Genomic DNA, 25,881 nt, shown 5'->3' with positions numbered 1-25,881 from the left:
AAATACGAAAAGGAAGGAAGTAATAGATCAAAAAATTTTGCCTTTCATTTTGTTGTTAAGGAGCTAAAGTTAGAGTGTGTAAACACGTTTTTTAGTACTTTGCCTATTAATACTATGATGGTAAGGACTGATGGTAACAAAATTAAATAGAGAAGGTATGGTTGAAAGTGATATGCGTGGAAAGCACGGTTATTAAAAATCGACCAGTATTGCTGGTTACTGTATAAAGAAAAATGTGAGGAACAAAATGAACCTTATGCTAAACAGCCTATTTATACAAAAGTATTTAATACCGAACACAACATTGATCTACTCAAACCAAAAAAGATCAATGTAATTTATGCCAGAAGCATTAAAATAGCTCTCCGCAAGAAAGAAATTTAATGGATGAGGAATATAAAACTGACATTAGACACAAAGAACAAGCAAGTACCGAAACATGATGTAAACAGAATGATGTAGAACAATCAAGAAAAAATTCAGATAAAAGCATTGTTTTAGTGTATGATTTACAAGCTGTATTACCAACTCCTTTAGGAAAATCTTCAGCATTTTATTATAAGTGTAAGCTAAGTACTTTCAATGTTACTGTTTACAGTATTACAAATAAAGAAGCTATGTGCTATGTGTGGCATGAAGCCATAGCTAATAGAGTTTCAAATGAAATTGGTAGTTTTATATTTAGTTATCTAAAAGACCATTCTGTTGAGAAAGAAACATCAATATTTTATTCTGATAACTGCTGTGGACAGAATAAAAACAAATATGTTTGTGTGCTGTGGACAGAATAAAAACAAATATGTACTTATATGCTGTTAATGTATTACCAATTTTAACAATCTACCATAAATATTTAACAGTAGGACATACCCAAAACGAGGGCAATAGTCTTCACTCAACTATAGAGAAAGAAAAAGAAAGAATGCTTAGTAGTACCTCTATCTGTGTTCCATCTCAATGGGTTCCAGTTATCGCACTGGCAAAGAAAAAAGGTAAACCATATTCTATCATCCAAGCCCAGACTAAAAACGTTTATGATTTAACATAACTTTGACTTTAATAATGCAAAAATCTTGGAACAAGTTGATAATTATAAAAATCGGCTTTTCCTTGAAATGGTACACATTAATAAAACTCCTGAATCTATCAATTATAAGACAGACACCAATCATTTAAGTAATATCTACAGCAACATACTAAACAATATATAATATCATAGATCTTAACCTTTAAAAACAAACTTAGTAATTCTCTAGTAACTGTACCTATAATTTTATTCCATTCCTAAATATCAGTATTACAATAACTGACTACATACCATCAATTACATTTTATGGATCAATTTACCATGTTCCTGATTCTTTCTCAATTCTCTACTATTAATTTCAACTTTCCACTTTATAATATGGATAATAATGTCATAATAATTGTTTATTTTAACTTATTCAGTAAAAATTGTACAATGGGAATTTTTCTCCTGAAGGAGTCACAAAATCGTGACGAAATATTGAGACAGAACAAATAGAGTTTTATTTCCTACAGACCGATTGCTGATACTATAAATCAATATATATCCATATATATATATATATATATATATATATATATATATATATATATATATATATATATATATATATATATATCCATATATATATCCATATATATATCCATATATATATATATATATATATATATATATATATATATATATATATATATATATATATATATATATATATATATATATATATATATATATATATATATATATATATTGATACGATTAGGGTTTATAGAAAATAATTTATAAGTTATATACTACATAATATTAGATATTTGGTTATTTTAAATAAGTTATATACTAGAGAATTTTATAAAAATATATTTATGTGAGGGCATTTTAAGAAATTAGCATATAATAATTGTAAAAAGTTGTATTTTAGTAATTATAATGTGGTAGATAGATTTAAGTGAGCCATGTGCCTAGGCAACCAAAAATACTCTCGGAGATTGACAGATGGAAATTAATTATAATACGAGTATAAGTGGGGTTATATAATATATTGTTTGAAATGTGTATTTTATTAAATTAGAGTGTTAGTTACTAATTTAATTATATATTCTGATCTGAAAAGCCTAAATGTAAACAAAATTATTAATAGAAAAGAATGGAATTCTCTGGATCTCCGGAGATGGCCATGTTTGCGAAATGGTTTGTTCCAGAAAATTCAGACATGTATTAAATAGAACTGAATAGAACATGATATCTTACGAGATGGTTCTAGAATGTCCAAAAGATATAAATACCCGTGATTTGGATTCAAGATGGCAGTTTTAAAAAGTTTTTAAGTTTTTAGTCAGAAGTCAGGCCAGTTTATTATGAAAGTGAATATTGAAGTAAATTGTTCAGAATTTTCAAGAAGTCAGTCAGAAAAGTTTAGTAAGAAATATGAAAGTTAGTTGGAGTCAGTGAATCAGGTACAAATAGTCGAATTGTTTAATATAATGAGTTAAATGAAGATTAAAAATTATGCATATAATTAATGCACATTTATAATTATACACAAATAATTATTGGAGATTATAAAAGTATATTGGAAGAAATTAAATTATATTATGGTTGGAGATTAATATAAATCAACTTATAATAATTGGATATTGGTATATTGAAAAGAAGAATAAATATAAATGCTGTTTGCTGGTTTGATTGGTGGTATATAAGTGCTGGTGAAAAAAAATATATCTTAAATTAGTAGAAGCTGATAATTGGAAAAAGAAATTTCACAAAAACAAGGATAACCGAAGTACGAAGACTTTCAGTGGTGATTAGAATATATATAGTGGAAAACAGTTCATTTAGGCATTCAGTGAAAGAAAGGTACAAAATTTTGTTAATATAATTTAGTTAATATCATAACAATTTCAATTTTGAAGATAGTTTGTTTAAATTTAACATTGTCTATAGAATTTAATTAGTTTTATAAGAACATCAATTTAAAGATAGTTTATTTTAAATTTACATTGGCTAGGTTAGATATATATGTGTGTTTCATAATAGTTATAATAAAGATAATTTTAAAAAGTACTTACAAACTAATTCTTTGAGAACCGCGATAAAAACCCTATATTATTAAAAATACTCATTGCTCATCATTCAAACAAAAAACACATCATAACAATTTGGCACCCAACGCGGTGGCTCTCTATTTAAAAGAATTAGTTTGGGAAGATAAGTGCTCTCATATAATTAAATTAATTATCAGTAGAAAGGAAAAATTATAGAATTTATTTTTAATTATATTTGAACAAGTAAAGTCTCAAAATGTCTCAAGGAAAGAAAGGTACAAGAAGCAAAAAGAATGAAGAAGATGTGGAAGTAGAAACACAACCTATACAAGAGGAGAGTTTAGTTCAAGTTCCACAAGATACTGCAGAAATGAATCCAGAAAGAGAGGAAAATGTCAATATGGCAGCTTTGATGTCATTAATGATGCAGATGAACAAGACAATGGAAGAGAATTCAAAAGAAATCAAAGAAGACATGAAAAAAATGGAACAGAAAATGGAAGAGAATACGAAAAAATTGGAAGAGAATTCAAAAGAAGTCAAAGAAGACATGAAAAAAATGGAACAGAAATTGGAAGAGAATTATAGAAAATTAGAAAAGAAAATAGAAGATAATAATAATAAAATTGTAAAACAAATGGATAAAAAACTTGAAGCTGCAGAGAAAAAAGTAGCAAATGAAATAAAAAGTATACGGAATGACTACAAGAAAAGGATAGACAATGAGAGGACAGAAGTAAAGAGGATTATTCAAGATAATAAGATAGATATAGAACAGAAAATAGAGTTACAGAAATGTAACTTAGCAGTAAAAATTAACGAAGACAGGAGAAACACAGAAGAAAAATTAGACGATATACAACAAAATATCCAAATAAATTGTAATCAAATAAGAAATGTGGAACAGAGAATAGATGATATTTCACAAATGAGAGACATAGGGAGACCTTACTTAAATTTAACAAATGAGACTGGGATTAAATTCTCTGGTAATATAAAAAATTTGCATCCTAGAGTATACATAAATAGTTTAAAACATAAATTAAGATTGGTGAATAATATTAATGATATTAAAGATTATATTAGAATGACATTAAATGACAATGCAGCAACTTGGTTTGCTAGTATTGAAAATGATTTAGATAATTTTCAAACATTTGAAAATAAATTTTTAAATTATTATTGGGGTGAATTAGAGCAAGCCAAGTTTAGAGAAATTCTATATTTTGGAAAGTATAATCAAAATTTAAAATCAAATATGGTAGATTATGCATTGAAATTGATAACAGTTGCAAAATATTTAGAACCACCACTTAGAGAGGATGAAACAGTCTTAAATGTATCTAGACATTTTGATGCTGATGTTGTGCAAACCGTAACTGTACAAAATATTCAAACAATAGATAGTTTTATTAATTTTATTCAAAGAATACAAAGAGGCAATATGACAAGTAATAATAACAACAGAAAAAACAATAATAACTTTCAATATAATAAAAATGATAATCAACAATCATATAATAATTATAGATATGGTAATAGTTTACAAAATTTTAATAATAATAACAGTAATCCAAATAGACAGAACTTTAATAATAATACTAGTTATAATAGACAAAATTTTAATAATAATACTAATTATAATAGACAACATTTTAATAACAGTACTAATAATAATAGACAAGATTTTAATAATAGAAGAAATACAGAGCGACCTAACTATAACAGACAGGTAAATTATGTTCGAAGGAATAGAAGCTGCGAAGGCAGGGAACGAAATAGTACAAGGCAAGAAAATGTGAGTAGAAGTCATAGTAGGGAAAGACATAGGACATCAGATCCAAGTGGTCAGATACAATCTGACAATTCTAATAATCAAAATTTTGTGCAGTAAACTTTCTGAATTACAAGTTAGGCCATTGCTATTATGAAAAACCTTCTGAATTTATTTCTTTAGATGAAGAGAAAATTATTGAATCTATTAATTTAATTTATATAAATGCTTTGGCCAAAAATAAAATGATTAAAATTATGATAGATACTGGTTCAGAAAGTACATTAGTCTCGGAGAATTTTATTTTTAATACATTAAAACTATCAGATATAATAAAGATTCCAAAAATTAAAATTATTGGTGCAAATAATAAGAAGTTGGGTGAAATTGATAAACTAGCCAATTTTAAAATTAATATTCTTAATAAAGAAATTAATATGCAAGGATTTATTGTCAAGGATTTATGTGTTGATATATTAATGGGAAATGATGAATTGGAAAAGAAGAAAGTAAAGATAGATTTTGAAGAAAAAATGGTAACTTTGGAAGGGCAAATAATTAAATTTATGCAGAAAGATGAGGTAGAAGAAGGAATAAGAGTTGATAGGATATTATTAAAAGAAAATAATGATGTTTATGAAGAAGAAATGTATTTTGATGATAGGGAAATGTCCCAGAACAATGTAAAGAATAATTATTGTAGTGAATATTTAAGGAATGGAAATTTTAAGCAGATGGATGCCTACGAGGCGGAGTGCGTAAAATTGGAAGCAAGGAATAATGAGTACATAATGAAGAATAATTTTATTTGTAAAGAAGAAGATATAATGAAAGTTTTAAATTGCCCTGAAGAATATAAATCAATAGTCATTTCCATATTGCAGCAACACAGGGGACTTGTCAATAAAGAAAATAGAATTGCACAAAATTATATCCATAGTATAAAAGTTAAAGAAGAAAAAGATTTTAAAACAAAATCATACCCAATACCATATAAATACAGAGAAGAAGTAAACAAAACAATTAATAATATGTTAGAAGATGGGATCATTGAGAAGGCAGACACACGTTTTATTAACCCCATAGTAGTAGTACGAAAAAGATCAGGTGAAATCAGGTTATGTTTGGATGCAAGGAATATTAACAAGATTACTGAAAAGCAATTTGAAGCACCAATGAGTATAGATGGAATATTAGGAAGAATTACAGGAATGTCATTTTTCACTAAAATCGATTTACAGCATAGTTTCTGGTTAATACCTCTAGAAAGAAAAAGTAGACAGTATACAGGATTTCAGATAGATGGAGTAGTATATCAATTCAAAGTAGTACCATTTGGACTTCAATCATCTTGCAGTGCTCTATGTAGATGTCTTCATGATATTTTGGATCAATATGAACATTTTGTAATTCACTACATTGATGATATATTAATTTTTTCTAAAACGGCTGAAGATCATGAGAAACACCTAAAAATTATAATAAATAGATTAGACAAAGTTGGACTAAAAATAAATCAAGAAAAATGTACATTTTTTCAAAAAGAAGTCATATATCTAGGTTATAAACTTAATACTAAGGGAATCGAAATGGATCCAGAACGGACACAAGTCATTCAGGAATATAAAACACCACACAATTTAAGAACTTTAAGAGGATTTATTGGAATAATTAATTATTATAAAAGGATGATACCAGATCTAAGTATAAAAGAAATTCCATTACTTGAACTACTGAGAAAAGGTGTAAAATGGAGATGGGATCAGAGAAGAGAACTAGCATTCCAAGAAATTAAAAACATTTTTCTGTCAAATTTGAAAATATACTATCCTGACTATACACAGCCATTCATACTAAGAACAGATGCATCAATAGAGAGATTATCAGGGGTATTATTACAAATACATGATGGGGTCGAATACCCAATACAATTCATTTCAAGAATTACAAAGCCACATGAAAAGGGTTACTCAGTTTCAGAATTAGAACTAGCAAGTATAATACACTGTGTCACAAAATTAAGATTTTATTTGTTGGGTAATGAATTTACAATAGAAACAGATCACCAAGCTTTAACATCTATATTAAATAACAAATATGGAAACAGTAGAATACATCGGTGGAGTCTAATACTTAGTGAATACTGCTTTGAAATCAAATACATTTCTGGAAAATCCAATATAGTGGCAGATGCTTTATCAAGGTTAGAAAATACATCACAAAAAGGGCAGCGAACAATAAAAATTGGATTAAATCAATTAGTAGAAAGTACTGGATTATATTCTAAAGAAGAAATTATAAGAGATCAGATCAATTTGAGTGAAAAACAAAAAGTCCTTAGGAAAGATGGAGTATATTATAAAATAATAAATGGCATAGAAGTATATGTAATAACTAGAACTTTAGCAAAGAAAATATTGAAAAATTTACATAACAATTATATGCATATTGGTTCAAGAAAGCTATGGATGCTATTTAGGGACAATTATTTTGCAAAGAATGACATAAGTATAGCAAAAGAAATTACTACCCAATGCCCAATATGTCAACTAAACAAAGAAAAGAATTTCAAAAACCAGAACACATATAAATCTAATGTTGTATATGAAAAACTAAATACAGTTTCCATGGATTTTATTTCAAATTTAGTTCTCAGTCCAACAGGAAAAAAGCATATACTAGTGATAGTTGATTTATATACAAAATTTATTAAACTATATCCCTGCTCCAGAACAAATGTTAAAACATTAAAATTATATATTAATCAATTTTTCGAAGAAATAGGACCATTTAGAAATTGCATAATAGATAATGCTACATATTTTAACAACCAAAAATTTCGGACATTTTGTGAGAAAAAGGGAATCAACATTCATTTTACAAGTATCAGACATCCTCAGGCAAATCCTGCAGAAAGATATATTAAAGAAGTTATAAAATATTTAAGGATACTGTGCCAAAATCAACACGAAACTTGGCAGCAACATATACCACAAGTAGAGTATTTTTTAAATAATACACATAATTTGAATACAGAGGAAGTACCAGAATATTTAATGTTTGGCCATATAGGAAACAGAAAGTGGATTAGTGAATATAATCAGGATATGTTAGAACAAGTAATGCAGAAAGTGAATAACCGAATTAGGAGGAAAGCTGAAAAATATATCAGAAGACAAAATCGAAATATAAAAAAACCAATCACATTTCAAAAAGGAGACCTAGTGTTAATTCGTTCACTTAGAAAAAGTAATGTTAAAGAAAACCGTTGTAAGAAATTACAACCAATGTTTGAAGGTCCATATACAATTGAAAATCAGAATGGACTAAATAGTTATGTGTTAATAGATGCAGAGAACAGACTAAGAGGCATATTTCATATCAACGACATTTTTTCAATATCATGAAGAGATTGAATAATGATTTCTATACCTTTAACACAAATATAATAACACTAATAACTTACTGATGTGTCCATTTTGTTCAATAGACTTGATTTGTTAAATGGTAGATGGTAGATTTCATTATTTTGAATCAATTTGACATCGTACTTGTTGAATTTTGTATATATGGAAATTAATTTGTACCCTAAAAATCATAATTTGGGGTTAGACACAAAATTGATACTATAATTGCTATAAAAATGTCTTTCTAATATAATAAAGTGGAAAAACTTACCAATTTATATTGATGAAGTTATTTTGAATGGAAATAATTCCTAGATTTTGTCTATAAACAAACAGAACACCATATCGATTATATTTTAATTAAGGTTATATTTTATTCTCTGATATCGCATCCATTGCCCCATTTGACATGACAGTTTGACCATAGAATAGCCGAACTGTGATCCGTTGTTCTCTGCTTTGACATAGACAGCGAACAGGGATGTATTTGACACATTTTAAATAATAAAAAAAAAAATTGATTTATTAAATTTAATAAGGTATGAGAAAATTAATATTTAAAAAAATAATAAGTAAATTATTTATTTTAAATATTATTTTGGGGTATTGATACGATTAGGGTTTATAGAAAATAATTTATAAGTTATATACTACATAATATTAGATATTTGGTTATTTTAAATAAGTTATATACTAGAGAATTTTATAAAAATATATTTATGTGAGGGCATTTTAAGAAATTAGCATATAATAATTGTAAAAAGTTGTATTTTAGTAATTATAATGTGGTAGATAGATTTAAGTGAGCCATGTGCCTAGGCAACCAAAAATACTCTCGGAGATTGACAGATGGAAATTAATTATAATACGAGTATAAGTGGGGTTATATAATATATTGTTTGAAATGTGTATTTTATTAAATTAGAGTGTTAGTTACTAATTTAATTATATATTCTGATCTGAAAAGCCTAAATGTAAACAAAATTATTAATAGAAAAGAATGGAATTCTCTGGATCTCCGGAGATGGCCATGTTTGCGAAATGGTTTGTTCCAGAAAATTCAGACATGTATTAAATAGAACTGAATAGAACATGATATCTTACGAGATGGTTCTAGAATGTCCAAAAGATATAAATACCCGTGATTTGGATTCAAGATGGCAGTTTTAAAAAGTTTTTAAGTTTTTAGTCAGAAGTCAGGCCAGTTTATTATGAAAGTGAATATTGAAGTAAATTGTTCAGAATTTTCAAGAAGTCAGTCAGAAAAGTTTAGTAAGAAATATGAAAGTTAGTTGGAGTCAGTGAATCAGGTACAAATAGTCGAATTGTTTAATATAATGAGTTAAATGAAGATTAAAAATTATGCATATAATTAATGCACATTTATAATTATACACAAATAATTATTGGAGATTATAAAAGTATATTGGAAGAAATTAAATTATATTATGGTTGGAGATTAATATAAATCAACTTATAATAATTGGATATTGGTATATTGAAAAGAAGAATAAATATAAATGCTGTTTGCTGGTTTGATTGGTGGTATATAAGTGCTGGTGAAAAAAAATATATCTTAAATTAGTAGAAGCTGATAATTGGAAAAAGAAATTTCACAAAAACAAGGATAACCGAAGTACGAAGACTTTCAGTGGTGATTAGAATATATATAGTGGAAAACAGTTCATTTAGGCATTCAGTGAAAGAAAGGTACAAAATTTTGTTAATATAATTTAGTTAATATCATAACAATTTCAATTTTGAAGATAGTTTGTTTAAATTTAACATTGTCTATAGAATTTAATTAGTTTTATAAGAACATCAATTTAAAGATAGTTTATTTTAAATTTACATTGGCTAGGTTAGATATATATGTGTGTTTCATAATAGTTATAATAAAGATAATTTTAAAAAGTACTTACAAACTAATTCTTTGAGAACCGCGATAAAAACCCTATATTATTAAAAATACTCATTGCTCATCATTCAAACAAAAAACACATCATAACAATATATATATATATAACTATTGCATATGAATAACAAATATATGAATCTGTCTGAAGAAAACGTTCTATTTTATACAAACACATATTTTATATAAACTTGCCAAAATTCCCATACGCTTTGTTCATTTTCTCGTGATAAATGAGCATACTCATATTACTATGTCCGTACTACAGAAGAAGAATGGTCAACGACCGTCCTATCCTACACGAATCGATGCACTCGACGAATTGTACATAGAGCATAACGTACAGCAACACTACAATTTTTTATAATTTTGCGAACATTTAGCCAATGATCGATTACAACTTCGTAGAAAAATGTTATATAGGATCAAGTCAAAGTGTAAAGAGCAAAATTTTCAGGTCGGGAAACAATTTAAAGAAAATTATTTTTAAAAATCGTTTTTTAAACAAAAAACATTTGAAAGAGAGATATAGACAACTATTGATTAGAAGGATATTCTTATCGTATTCATTTACTAAAGATTTATTCAATAGCATTAGCGTCTGGTCTTTCCAGTCATGTCTAAACTAGGAAACATTATTTTTTGATGCAATCGTGAGTGTTGCTGCTGCTGTTGTTCGATATGGGGAATACATAAAAACGCTGCAGTGGAACGAGGTAATGAAGAAAATGGAGGAGAGAAAATGTCCTGGTTACCTAATGAATGTGGGGGCGGAATATCTGTCCGAGAGAAGGATTATGGTGGAAAAGGGCACGATCGTGGACGTGACGGCCGGGGTACCCCAGGGATCTGTCTTAGGCCCGACGCTATGGAATCTGGCATATGACGGGGTTATGCACTGTGAATACGGAGAGGGTACAACTCCCTTCGCATTTGCGGAAGACTTTCCTGTTCTGGTAGGGGCCTGAAATGAGCCAGATCTCAAATACCGGGTTTGGAACGCAGGCGGCGTGGTAAAGAAATGTATGACGCAGCAGGGATTGAAACTTTCGGCAGAAAAAGCAGAAAGCCATCATTCTGAAGGGGAAAAGGAACAGGCAAAGTATGGAATTACAATGTGCAGGGGCACGTCTAACACCCAAGAAACACGTAAAGTACCTAGGAGTGACGTTGCACCAGAATGGAACATGGGGGTAGCATGTGCAGGAGGTGACTCGGAAGGCTGCGAATAGTGCGGTTGCTTTGGGGAGGGTAATGTCCAACATTGGGGGACCCAAATCCGAAAGGAGATGGGTCTTACACGGTTTTGTGCAGTCGATCGTCGTCTACGCGGCACCAGTCTGGAGCGGGGCGGTAGAGATAACGGCCTATAGGAGACTCATGACACGAGTGGACAGAACAAGTCTGTTGTGAGTGGCATGCGCCCACAGAACTGTATCTACGGCAGCCTTGTGGACCATCACTGTATGTGTTCCGTTGCCTGTTTTGGCGGTGGAATGAAAAGAGCTCTATGAGAGAAGAGCTCTTACCTTACCGTACTATGGCCGAGAGAAGACAGGAAAGGGAAAGGTCAATTGAAAGATAGCAAGAAGAATGGAACAACACGGAGGATGTGGCACAGTGAACAAACATGCTGATATCTCGAATAGAAGAGATTGGGTGGATTGTGACCTCAGTCGACTGCATTATTTCCTAACGCAGGTGCTCACAGGACAAGGGCGTTTTATGGCCTACTTTTCTAGATTGGGAAAGGCTGACACAGATGAATGCCTATACTGTGGACACTCGGATACTGTAACACATACGATGATAGAGTGTGATACAGTGAGAGAAATGATTGAGAGAATGATTGAAATTAAAGCAGGTTGGACTAATGTACACAACTATATCTGTGCAGTGAGCAAGAAAAAATAAGAGGAAAAAAGACAGCTAGATCAACGGCAAAAGTAAGAGGGAAAGATGCTGGATTGAAGGTAGAAAAGTGTATCAGACTGTATAAGTTAGACTGTGTGAGTCAGACTGTGGTGAAGGAGGAAATGTCCGTCTGGGAGTGATGCCATCCTAGGAGCTATGAGGGTCTTACATGCGCTACCTGGAACGAGATAGGGAGCCTCCTTTCTGACAGTCTGTGGATGATAGAAGGTAGTGCTTCAGAAGTTGAGCCGCCGTTACAGCAGATATTCTACTTCCGAATCGCTGGCTGACAGAGGAGGGTCTGGTTTAACAGGTAGTATTATACAGTTTAACAGGTAGGTATATTTTAAAGTACCTCGGGAACTATCGCCGGGATGACAAACAACAAATCCTGCACTGTCAGTCAGGCGGTGTCCTGGACTAAGATGTCTTTGAAGATTCCAGATATCCCCCCACTATAAAGACAAAAAAAAAGAACTGTGCTATGAAAGTTGTACATAAATAATTACCTGGAAATAAATCTGGTCTCTCGAAATCTCTAAAATTAATTCTTCATAATCTAAACCACTAGGTACGGTGCAGTTTTTCATCTTTGTTTGTTTGAGCTTCTTTAGTAATGTCTTCTAATTTTGTTCCGAATCCTTGTACGTTCCAAGTTATGCAATTCCTAATCCATTTTTGTCGTTTAGTTCGAATTCCTTGTTTCTTGTCAATGTTCCGAGGCTATTTAGTCCTTTTGAAAACATTTTTTTATGAAAGATATCTTCCCAACTCACCAACCTGGAGGGCTAATGAAATCAGGTCTTTCTACGGGCCAATTGTCATATTGAAAATGTGCATAAATTATTTTCATTATGAATGAGTCAAATAAAAGTTTATTACCAAGCAACAAAAAACAAACACTACGATCTTGTCATTTTTTTTGTTCCTTTATTTTATAGTATCACTTTCGACTTCATTAAAAACAACAATCTCTATATTTCTATTTATCTATGGCGATTTCACAGAAAATGAAAACACAGCATAACTGTAACACGAATTAATCCATTTCTTCGGTTTCACTTAATTTGTTATTATATGCAGATCAACAAAGACGACTTTCCCATGTTGTTCGTGATTAATAATAAATTACACGTTAGATTAAAATCACTTAAAACTATTTATAGATGAAAATCACTGCAATTTGCTTCGGATTTAACCTAGAGCTTAGCAAAAGAACAAAGCTGAGAGAAAAACGACGATTAAAGGGAAACTTACAAGTACATTTATTTAAAAAATCAATTTAAGATGGGCATATGAGAAAATGTAAAAATAGCTGCGGCAAGATTTGTCGTTTAAAATTACTTTCCCAAGTCACAGGAACAGGAAAGAATTATCTTTAAAGTAATTAAAGAAACATAAAATATTTTCACAATAATGTTGGGTAAATGGTTTTCTGAAAGTTTTGAGAAGAACAAGCGACATACTGTTTCCTGTCTCATTATCGATTACTGCGATTTCAGTTGTAATGTTATAACTGGATTCGTGATTGCACGAGTTGTTCATTATTCGAAAATGACATGAAGAAAAAATTACAAAATTGCAATGTCTCGTTTGAAACAAGACTTTAAGGTTGATTGGTCTGATTAACATCTGATGATTAACAACTCATAATCTACTCGTTGTTGTTGTCGTCGTCGTCGTTGTCTAATACTATTGATTATATAGTAGCTGTTCCCAAAAACTTAATTATTGGGCGTAATAGAAAACCATACAATTGATACATATTCACCATCTTCGAATATTTATAGATGTATTCTAATTAATTGCGCAAAATCATAACATTATTTTTCATAAGTTGATAATTTGTTTTCATTCTGTATTTTAATTAATTCACGACAATGCTAATTCGGTGACAGACTACCATTCTTCCGAGTTTTACGTTCGAATTTGTACTACGAAAATACGGGGGTCCATTCTGGTCTGGGATTCTTGCATTTAACCCGAGTTTCTCTCTATTAGTCTTCCAAAATACCAGTGTTTTTTAAGCCTAACTCAAAAAGTATGATAGCCCTTCTTTCTCTCTCTCTTGTCGTTTCCTCATTGCTGAGGATCGTGATTTCCTACAATGCGGGCTGTCAATTCTCTCCATCTCTTGCGATTTTGGGCTGCTCTCATGGACTCGGAAAACGTCTCTCCAGTGGCTTTCTGTACTTGATCTGACCATCGGATAGGTGAGCGTCCTCTGCCTCTACGTCCTTCTACGTTTCCGCATACAATTAGTCTTTCTAAGTTGTCATTGTCTCTTCTCGCAATGTGGCCAAAAAACTTTAAAACATTTGCAAGACACTGAGAGGAGAGTCTGGTCTGAATGTTTAGCTCTTCGAGAATCGACTGATTGGATCTGTGCTCCGTCCACGAGACGCGTAGCATTCGTCTCCAGCACCACATTTCGAATGCGTCAATCCTTTTCCTATCCTCTGATTTTATTGTCCATGTTTCGGCACCGTAACTGAAGATTGAAAAAATGAGTGTCCGTACCAGTCTCATTTTGAGTTTTTTGGATAAAGAGCGTTCCTTCCATATTTTTGACAGTCGACTCATCGCGTTCTTCTATTCTTCTGCGAATTTCCGTATGGGAGGAGGCTGCATTGCTTAAGGAAGATCCTAGATACGTGAACTCGTCTACTTTCTCGAATTGATTTAGGGCACCTGTTGTTTGGAGGATATTCGCGTGGTCCACAATCATGATTTTTGTTTTCTGATTATTAATCTTGAGCCCACACTTGTTGCTTTCGGTTTCTACTCTCTTTATCAGTCTCGACATCTCCTCTTCAGATGTTGCTATCAGTGTTGTATCGTCTGCGAATCTTAAGTTTGAGATCTTTTTTCCTGCAATGGAGATGCCGCCTCTCCATCCATCGAGTGCGTTCCTCATTATGTATTCTCCATATAAATTGAACAGGTCTGGAGATAGTATGCACCCTTGTCGTACACCTCTGCTGGTTTTGAAGGTATCAGATTGCTGGTTTTCAATTCTTATTTTAACTGAGTTGTCTTCGTATAAGTTTTTAATTAATATTGCCAAATGATCTGGAACTCCCATCTCATGAAGAACTGTCCAGAGAACTTCCCACTTCACAGAATCAAATGCCTTTTGGTAGCCCTTCTTTATAGCTCTATAAATCTTGATGATCCTTGGTTTTTATTAAAAAATTCTACCGGCGTTCCCTATTAAATGCCAATCTATGCCATGTTCTTATTCACAGTAACGTATGGTCCTAAAGTTTTGGGAAAAATTTCAAAAGCATATAACTTTGACCACAATAATCTTATATTTTTATTAAATTATTTAACAATTTAACTTAACTATCCTTATTATAAATCAAAATTCAAATGACAGACAAGGGACCATTATTTTCGATTTGCCTAATAATTCCCCTGACACGTTGCATCATCCTTTGGACTACCTCGGCGTCAATTTCTCTAATTTTTATATATATGCGGCGTCTTAACTGTTCCTGATTTTGTGCTTCCCATCCGTTATTATAGACTTTTCGACTTAATATTGCACAGAACTCTTCAATTTGAAGAGCCTGAGGTAGGTTGGGGAGATTGTCTGCTTTAGGTCAAAGGTAATGTTGTTAGTTTCGTACCAGTCCCTTATGATCCTCGCGTAATGACATGAAGCAAAATCTGGCCAAAAGACTATTTGATCATTTGCATGATGTGTGTTCACAAACTGAAGCAATTTAGAGAGACATCTTTGAATATAAATATTTGAGTTTGAGGCTTCGCCTTATCAAACAACACCAATGTAGAGCTGTGAGATAAAGCCAGCCTCAGAAATTGCACACCATACCAAAATTTTGTCCTCAAATTTTTTCTTACTTTTGAATTTTATTTCATCGGGTACATTTTCGTAATCCTTCGTGTAAAACCCATCGTTACCCTTCATCTCAGAGTTGAACAAAGTAAAATATTTTTCATCGTCCATCACGATAAACTTGTTGACGAAATGCACCCGCCTTAACGCGCGGCAACATCTCGAAATTCTCTCTAATTGATCCTCTGTGTATTTTGGAGCTTTCCTTCTTTTCCGGTAGATAATATTGTTACTCGATAGGGTCCTGTATACTGTAGTCTTTCCAACATGAAATCTTCTGGCCAGTTTTCGCTGTGAGACCCCAATTTTGTTCTTAGCTGCTTCAATCAGTCTTGCCTCTCTTATATGATTCAAAATCCGCAGTCTGCCACTTTTACGCAAGTTAACACATGGTATCCCTTCTTCACATTCTCTGATTGTGCGATAAATTGTCGATTTGCTTATGTTTTGATCTCGATAAATATTAACAATATCTCGTTTCGACATTCGCCCAACCATATTATAAACACCTCGAACGAATATCAATTTTATAAGACATTTTGCAGAGCACAAACCAAAATATTCTGCTTTGTTTATTAAATGTCAATAACTAATGACATTTCAATTCTATGAACAATTTCAATTCTATGACATTTCAATTCTTCTCAATCAGACCAGGTGAAATTTTTCCCAAAACTTTATGACCATACGTTATCTGTATCAGTTTTTGTGCATAAGAAACGAGCAACCTAGCTTAATTTATTGATTTTTAATTATTTTTATGATATTTGATTCTATGCATAAGTGGTAAACCACAAAATTAAAACGTTTGCTACATAATACATTGTCATTTATGGGTTCATATATTATTCTTAGGCTTTTTCATGCAAAAGTTTCCAGTAGATTCCAATCGTTTTCAGTAAATATATATCTCTGAACCATATGTAACAACTGGTTTTATAATTGTTTTATAAATTTTAGTCTTTGTACTTTTTGAGATATTTCTTGATTTTAGTTGTTTTGATTGTTGTTTTGATAGATGTCACAAAGTGACATTTGTTAGCATTGTTGTACAGACAAACAAAAGAAGATGTTCAAATCCTTGAACAGCTTCGATGGTCCGTATATTTATAAATAAGTTCTGTGTTCTTTAAGGAATTGCTGGTACTGTCATATGTTGCAACTCCCCTTCTTATTTTTAGTACAGACGAGACATTTAAATCTCTGGCACTTGGTTAAAAGACCATTGTGCCATATCCTGTATTTTTTCGTTAAGTTCCTATAAGTGCTGTGTTTTCAACGACGACCAATTTTCTTCATTGGTAGTTTTAGGATACCTTCTGGTTTAATGCTCAATTGGCCAGTAAGGTCCTACCTCATATCACTTAGCACATTACAATGGCATATGATGTGTTTGGTATTCTCTTCATCCATTTCGCATTTTGTGCTACATGATTTATTTACTTTACCTTTTTCGTATAGGTGTTTTCTTAAACGATAATGTCCAATTACCATGAATTTATGACCTGACATCCATATGAAAGACATTTTATTGTGTATCGGTGAGGAACTCTGCAGTTAATCTTCTTAGTTAAGATTAGTTCTGGTGTTTATCATATGTCCACCTCCTAAACTATGTTTCATTTATTCCCCATGTGAGAGAGATTAATTATCCACCAAATATGGAATATACGCAGAGGGCACTTCGAATTGACTGGTCGAAGTCCCTCTGTAAGGCACCATGGGAATGGATAAGTAGCCGTAGTTTTCCAGGCACTTCCTTTACATTTGGTGATATGGCGCCCAACAAAAAACACGATCCTGAATGTACGTCAAGATGTAGAATGTACGTTAATTTTAAATTTCAATGCAATGGACAGACACAAATAGTCCCAAAAGAAATACACTGGGGTGCAAAATTAACCGGATATCCAGATGTTTTGTTTTTTTGTTGGTGTTTAGATCAAAACTTGTTTAGTTTGCTTGAATTGTATTTTATGCCTTGTTATCGATAACGTTTTTTTTTCTTGTTTGAATCTGTTTAGATGTTCTATGCTAACAACAACACTTTTACACATACGTTTTGTTAATAATGTGAATTATTGGCTTAGTAATAATTTAAGTTTATTGTGGTACTGTACCTGATTATAAGTTCGGCTGTAGGTTTTTGTATTGTCTTCCGTTTAAAGTTTGCATTAAAAAAAAATGACACCAGAAGAAGTAGCACAAGTTGTTGCTTTACAGTATGATGGGCGGAGCATTCGTTACATCGCAAATGATTTAGAAATTTCTCGAAGTACAGTGTTTGATGCAATACAAAGATTTCGGGAAAAAGGACAATACACCAGGAGGCCAGGTCAAGGTAGACGAAGAACCACAAGTTAAGTTGAAGATAGCTTTCTTAGGTTACAACCGTTACGCGATCGTACATTATCAGCACCAGTACCTGTTCAACAATTAAATGATGTCCATAAAAACACAGTTTCCGTTTATACCGTTCGAAGACGCTTAAATGAATATAGATTAAGATCCAGAATACCTGTCACAGGACCTGTATTAACACCAGATCATCGGAGGCAACATTTACACTTCGCTCGCGAACATCTTAATTGGGGTGTTGACGATTATAGTGCTCTTGTTTTCACGTATGAATAAAGATTTAACTGATACTCATCAGCTGGGTGGCCTAGGATATGGAGAAGAGCTGGTGAACGTTATCAGCAATGTTGTTTTACTCCAAGAGTTCAATTTGATGGAGGTGGTATATTGATGTGGGCAGGCATTTCCCTATCTCAGATAGAACTTGTTATAATTCAAGGGGGCAATTTGAACGCTTTGCCGTATATTCAGCAATGTTTGGAAGATCATGTAGTGCCATTTGCCCCATTTGTTGGAGAAAAGTTTCGTCTGATGCAAGATAATGCTCGTCCGCATATTGCAAGAATAACATGGGATTACTTGGATGAAGTTGGGATTCGTTTATTACCATGGCCCCCAAGGAATTACATAACCATGGTGAGTTTGAAACCATGAATGACTTGGAGCAAGCAGTTCGTGACGAATGGGAGCAAATCCCTCAAGCAAACTTTGCTGCCTTAATCCGAAGTATGCCTGATCTAATGAGAGGCGTAATTAGGGCTCGTGGAGATAATACACACTACTAAATATCGTTTTCCATAAAAAATGTTTATATTAAAAAAAATTATTTTTGTTTCTTTGCAGATTTTCAAATTTTTTGAATTCTTTATGGTTTTTTCTGTGTAACATTGTTGAGTTGTAATAAACTTGACATTTATATTTAGTTTATTATTAAATACTCAATTAGGAACATCTTAAACTTTTTTAAACGCCAGTTTTTGGGAAAAATCTGTGTCCGGTTAATTTTGCACCCCCGAGTATTAAGACGGACGGCATGCTAAGTTCCAGTAATATGTAACTTAGGCTAGATACATAGATCTACTTAATTCAACCCAACCTATAGTTGCTAGAAAATACTTCCATGGTCCTATGTAGAAAAAATAAATTTTTAAACTTCTCTGTAAGTACTCCGAGTCGAAATTATAAAATGAATTTTTACATCTCATTGTGTTAGATAAATGATAAAGAATATTTATTTTGAAATAGTGTCTAAAAAGGACTGTTTTAGTACATAATATACTTATGACGAAAATGTAGATCAAAAAATTTTAAGGGTCAAATCCTAAAATGGCTTAGTATACAGAAAAAATAAGTAACGTTAAAAATGTTTCACTTATTAACCTGAACGAGCTACTCTTTTATCGAAACAAAAAAATGTAAACTCCAGGCCCATTGACTTTCTATAATAATATAGAAAACTAGACTTATTTTTAAAACTTCAACAGTCCAACATGACATTTACCGCCAAGCATAACGCGTGTGCATGTTTACTTTTTTATATTTGTTGATTGGTTATTTCGTAAGTGACATGTTTACAATATAATTTCCGCTATTGCTTTATCACCATAAACTAGTTTTTGTCATAAATACGATAAATTGAAAAAGCAATACATGAATAGACATGTGTAATAAAAAAAAATAAGGATTTAACAACCAGGGGTGGACTAAGGCCTATGCAACCTAGGCAGGCGCCTAGGGTTCGTAATTTTTGGGGCCCCAAAATTAGGTTTCTAATTTTTTTTAATTTTTATTTTTATTTAATGGAAAAACGTGATATGCCGAATCGTTTATTAATAAAGTCGACAGTGTGAACAAGCGTTCCCCAGCTTATGCTGTAGCATTTTTAAATTCTTGATAAATTGAAATTACCCCGTATATGTTAAAACACCGAAAAAGTATTTCAATCCTTTTTGCGTCGACGAGATGATAATAAACACATTTTTTTTGTGGCATAGACTTTCGTCATTCAGCCAGTCTCGAAAGGTTATAATATATTCCTTAAGAAAGTATATACAGATAAGTACAGATTATTTCTCTCAGACAAATGCACAGCGATGTCCCTAAAACGAAATAGACGAATAATTAATAGAAGAACACGTCGAAGGAAAATACAAGGACACTCGCTTCTCGTCTAGGGGTCCGTCAAGACATTTATTTTAACAGATAAACAATACTGGACCACGGATAAGGTATTGTTACATATAGGATAAACAAAGGGTACAAGTCTAACCCTATACACGCTCATGAAAATTTTCATGAACGAGTACCAGATTTATAAAGCTAAAGGACTGTATATTATATGGAGCGTATGTATTGCATTTAGTTAATTTTGTATACAGGGAGTTTGAATGCTGAATAAATTTAGGACATTCAAAGAAGATGTGATCGAGGTCACCTAGCTTACCGCAATGTTCGCAACTATCATCATCGATGACTTTTATTTTAAACAAATGGCATGGGTAGCATGCATGTCCAAAGCGTATTCGATTTATAGTAGTAAAATATTTACGAGGAGCTTTGAAATTCTGAAACCAGGTTGTTTGAGGTATAATTGGTTGTAAAGAGGTATACCTTTAATGGTTTGTAGAACAGTAATGTTTCCATTGCTCTTTCCATCTAAGTTGCTTATTTTTTTTTAATCGTAGTAACATCTGATGTATTAAGCATATATTTCAACGTAGAGCCAGTTGTTACACTCATTTCAGCTAAATGATCTACATATTCATTGTGTTTGAGACCAATATGTGCTTTGACCCAAATAAATTTTATATTAACTCCAGTCGATGATAAATGATACAATCGATCGTTAACTTCAAATATGTAGAGGTTGTTAAATGTTGAGGGCAATTCAATGTTTTTTATGCTCTGCAAAACTGAAAGACAATCTGACAGAATTAAAATATGTCTATTGCAGGTGTTTTTAAGATATTTTAGAGCTTCAAGTATAGCTATTGATTCCGCTGAAAAGATTGAAAATTCATATGGTAGTTTATTCTTGAATTCTACGTTTGTAGCAGGTAAAAAGTATGCGCATCCAGTCCCTTCTGTTGTTTTTGATGCGTCCGTGTATATTACTGTGGCTTCCCTATAATCCTGCAGTAGAGATCTTAGAAGATTGCTACTCATAATGGTATTCTCACTATAAGTGGGTATTATAACCTCAGTTCTGTATAATAAAGAGAAGTAGTCTAAGCTTCTGTCAACCGTGTGCAATTTCTTGAAAAAAATAAGATTATTCTGTAATGCCATGCATAAAAGCGGGGAAGGTTTTTTCTCCCAATATTTGTTTGTAAGATCTGACTCGTTAAGTTGACGGACGCTTGAAAATAACTGCGAGTTAGTTAATAGAATTTTAAGAAGACTTTTTTCACTTAAGAAGTTTCTTCTATTTTCCAGGGGTAGCTCAGCGGCTTCAACATATAAGGGTTATATAGAGGTTGATCTCATAGCAGCCAAACATACCCTCATAATAGAATTTTGAAACGTGTCAATTTTTCTTAAAAGGTTCTTGGAGGCGGAACCATAAAGAGTAGCACCGTAATCTAGAATAGATCGTATATAAGCGCGATAAAACAACAAGGATGTTTCTACATCGCAACCCCACCACGTTTTAGTTGTCATTCTGAGGAAATTACTGCCTTTGTTACATCTATCAAGCATGTACTCTATGTGTTGTCTCCAAGTTAACTTCTTATCCAAAATAAGGCCTAGATATTTGACATGATTTTGAAGCTTAAAACATTGATCGTTCAGAATGATATTTTCATTTGTAGGAATGTTATGTCTTGTGAAGAGAGATACTACCTACTGATTTTTCTATAGATAAATTGAGACCATTCTCTAAGAACCATGAAAAAAGGGATTCACATACTTTGCTAAGGCTTTGCATACAGGTTTCATATTTTTTGTTGCCTGTATAGATGCAGAAATCGTCGGCGTACTGTACGATTTTGAATGATATGTTATTTATTTGGATGTTATGTATGTCAGAGCTGTATATATTGAATAAGATAAAATTGGAGATAAAACTGAGCCTTGAGGTATATCTTGATAATTATATCGCGGTCCAATTAGCTTGTTATCTGATAAAAAAAAAATTTGTCAGTTGTTATCAACAGGTCCTCGAAGACACTTTGTCTCAGGACCAAGTAACCGATGTAGAGCCATACGTTGCCATGTTACCAATTCCAACGGTAACTTAAACATCCTAATTTTTAATATTATATAATGTAACATATTTGTAAATTTATAACATTTAAAGGGTTTTCACCCATATATTTTAGTGGCTCATAGCATGTGCACTTTGTTACACTAATGGTGGAATTTACATTCTGAAAACGTTTTGTATTTGTGATATAGCCCGTTTGGGTATTTTATTTATACCTTTTACTAAAAATTTTTGAAATAAAAATTTTTTTGTGATACATGGTATACAGCCAGCTACAGCAACTTAGTTTCCTAGTGAATTGTTAAAAGTTCAGTCGTCATCCAAGCTATTTTATTAGCATGATAATCCGTAGGAAACGATTTCACACCTTTCAAATCATCGCGATTTCATTGCTTTTCCTATCACTAAGGGTTTTCCCCTGACGTTGACATGACATTTTTTATCTTTAAAAGTAAGCGTCTTGTCCGGTAAATATTTAAAAAATAGGCCAGTTTCATAAGTATTAAAAATGTCTCGGACATCATAGTTTTCAATCAAGGTCTTCAATTTACCGTGCCAATCTAAGCAAACTGTATCATCAACACTTCCACTTTCTCCACAAACTTTTTTAAACACAACTCCATTTCTCTTTTTGAAATTTGTAAGCCACCCTTCACTTGTCACAACGTTTTTGATGCTTGGACGCGAACTTTTGCCTTTTCCTTCAACAAGTTTCCGTTAATAGACACTTTTTGTCCTCTACACTGTCTTAACCAAATGACCAGACTTTCTTCCAGACGAGGAAATTCACCTTTAGTAGTTCTTTTCCGTACTCCAGCATTTAGAGCAGCATTAATTTTCTCCTTGTGCTTTATTATGATTAAGAGAATACTCAGAGGAATCTTAATTTCTTTTGCAACATCAAGTTTCTTCTCACCTTCCTCTATCTTTTTTTTCAGCAATCGTCAAACATTTATACTTTCTAGGGCTCATGACTAACAAAATTTTAATCTGTATACCAACGAAAGAATAACAGTAACTAATAACTAAACTAACCAATTCGTGAGAAGTGTGTGTCAAATATGTAGTCAAATTAATCGTAATAAAAATAAAGGTACGTTGATACATACAATCTTTCCATCTCTTTCTCTCTGTAGTTTTGAATTGTTAAGTGTTGGACGCCGATAAGTTTGAATTAACGCGTCTTTTTGTTGTAAAGCAATGATTTTTTTCGTTCGAATTACCAAGTGCATAAAAATGTATTGATTTAGTTCGAAATATAAAGAGATTTTGTAGGAACTCGTGATAACTTTGAATTATAGAGAGGTTCGAATTATCGCAGATTTGAATTAACGCGAGTGACTGTAGTTCTCCCAAGTTTTTTGTTTATCTTTTTCTTATAACTACAGTTCTTTATTTGAATTTCGTATGACTAGTGGTATTCATAAAGTTATCTAAGACTATTGATTTTAAAAGCTTTTCCTTATTTTAAAAGATTTTAAAAAGGAGATTTTCCTATTGCCCTTCTTAAATATAAGTGATAGTGTAGGTAATGTTCGTCGGCTGTTCTTTTGGAATTTTATGATGAACTTTTTCAAAAGTTGTTTATAATAAATCTTTTTTTTTTCTTCTTTATAAGGATATATATTCTTTTTGTACATTAAACGTACCAATATGTATCTAATGAAATTGTATTATTTACAGATAGTCCACAATGAACCACCTCGCCATACCACACAACAAAATAACGCCATTATGGAATTAAAATAACAAACCACCAAACGAACCAAACATGGAGATCCATCGATTATTGTTCAAAAATTTTCTAAGAACTTTTACCGGTTATTTCGTAAAAATCAAATTCAAAATCGGCAATTTACCGTCTAAGTGTTCTACCCAGTGCAATATTTTAGTGTTAGTTCTCCTAGTTATTAGTTTAAGTGTAGCAGAAGGCAACAAACCGCCTAAGTTCGTCACTGATGGCCAAACCGAAATCATATTAAGACTGAAAGAGGGATCAGAGACACCTGTCGGTAAGATAATTAGTTACTTTCTCATTCCTTCCTTTTGACTTTATTATTTGTTTCTCTATTTCTTTCTTTAAACAAACCGCCTAAGTTCGTCACTCATGGCCAAACCGAAATCATATTGAGACTGAAAGAGGGATCAGAGACACCTGTCGGTAAGATAATTAGTTACTTTGTCATTCCTTCGTTTTTACTTAATTATTTGTTCCTCTCTTTCTTTCTTCATGTCTTCAGTGGTTTCCCCCGGTGTCAATATCTTTTAATTTTTTATTTAAGTAAATCGTTTACCTGTTTCCCTTTCTAATTGTTTTTATATACTTTATCTCTTTCTTTGTTCTCATCCTAATTTGTATTTTGTACTGGTTTGTAGCATTCCTTTACAATGTATCTATACATATATCGATTCTATGTTACTTAATTGTATACTATACAGTTGTATGTGTAAGCGTATATCGTTTTCTGTCATTCATAAATGTTGATTCTTTCTAATCCCTCAATTTGTTTTACTTTTCAGTTTCAACTGTCGTGATCCCTTTTTTGTCAATGTTTTCCACTTAAATTTTTAGTTATCTTTATTTCTTATTTATTCTTTGTCTTGTTTCTCTCTTTTCCTCATTTTATTTCTTCAGCTTTGCTTTTTTCCATTCTTTTTCTTTTCTATCCTTCCACCACCTTGTAATCTCCAAATAATAATTTCATGAGAAGCATTTTCTAAAAGTATGTGTTTTGTACCGTCTGCAATTTTTGTTGTTTTAGGCACTCTAATTTATCAGTTACGAGGTTACGACGAAGACGGTGACTACCTCAAATTTGGAGTAAGCCGATTTCCTGGAAGCGACATTATTCGAATAGACAATACGTCACCATCAGAAGCCAATATTTATCTGAACAAAGAACTAGATCGAGAAGTAAGAGATACGCATTTGTTCTAACCTATAATCTACTTTCACAATTTTTCAGACTCAAGACGAATATTCTCTTGTGCTCACTCTCACAGACGGCCATCTCGGCTACGGTCACTATGTAACCCAAGGCCTACTTCTTCTGGTTGAGGATGTCAATGATAATGTTCCAGTGTTTAAAAGTTACCAACCAACCATTACTGTCGCCGAAGATTTTAAACCGGGCACCATCACTACGCTAGAAGCCACAGACGCGGACGAAGGAGCATATGGACAAGTAGTTTATTATTTACAGAATATAGATGGAGAAAAGGAATTGTTTGCTGTAAATACAGTAGGAGAGAGGGCAGTGCTACGATTAGTAGGTAAGAAAGTAAATCATGCCAGGAACATGTATTAAATATTACTATCAGTCACTATCAATGGAACGATTCTGAAAAAAGTTTCCTAAATGATGACATCCA

General features: G+C 32.0%; 1 protein-coding gene across 1 annotated transcript in view; it reads left to right on the top strand.

Annotated features, from left to right (window-relative positions):
• The window catches only part of Cad88C (cadherin 88C), a 96,930-nt gene that overhangs the window by 38,222 nt on the left and 32,827 nt on the right, over positions 1 to 25,881 (top strand). Inside the window, exons 2-4 of the mRNA XM_072539502.1 lie at positions 24,193 to 24,521; positions 25,272 to 25,423; positions 25,476 to 25,782. Of these exons, the coding sequence (XP_072395603.1) occupies positions 24,281 to 24,521; positions 25,272 to 25,423; positions 25,476 to 25,782 (700 nt within the window). The 5' untranslated portion in view covers positions 24,193 to 24,280. The remainder of the gene's footprint in view (positions 1 to 24,192; positions 24,522 to 25,271; positions 25,424 to 25,475; positions 25,783 to 25,881) is intronic.

The sequence above is a fragment of the Diabrotica undecimpunctata genome, chromosome 1 (genome assembly GCF_040954645.1).
Source record: "Diabrotica undecimpunctata isolate CICGRU chromosome 1, icDiaUnde3, whole genome shotgun sequence".
NCBI lineage: Eukaryota > Metazoa > Arthropoda > Insecta > Coleoptera > Chrysomelidae > Diabrotica > Diabrotica undecimpunctata.
The sequence above is the reverse complement of the archived record's forward strand: the minus strand, read 5'-3'. Positions and strand labels throughout refer to the sequence as shown.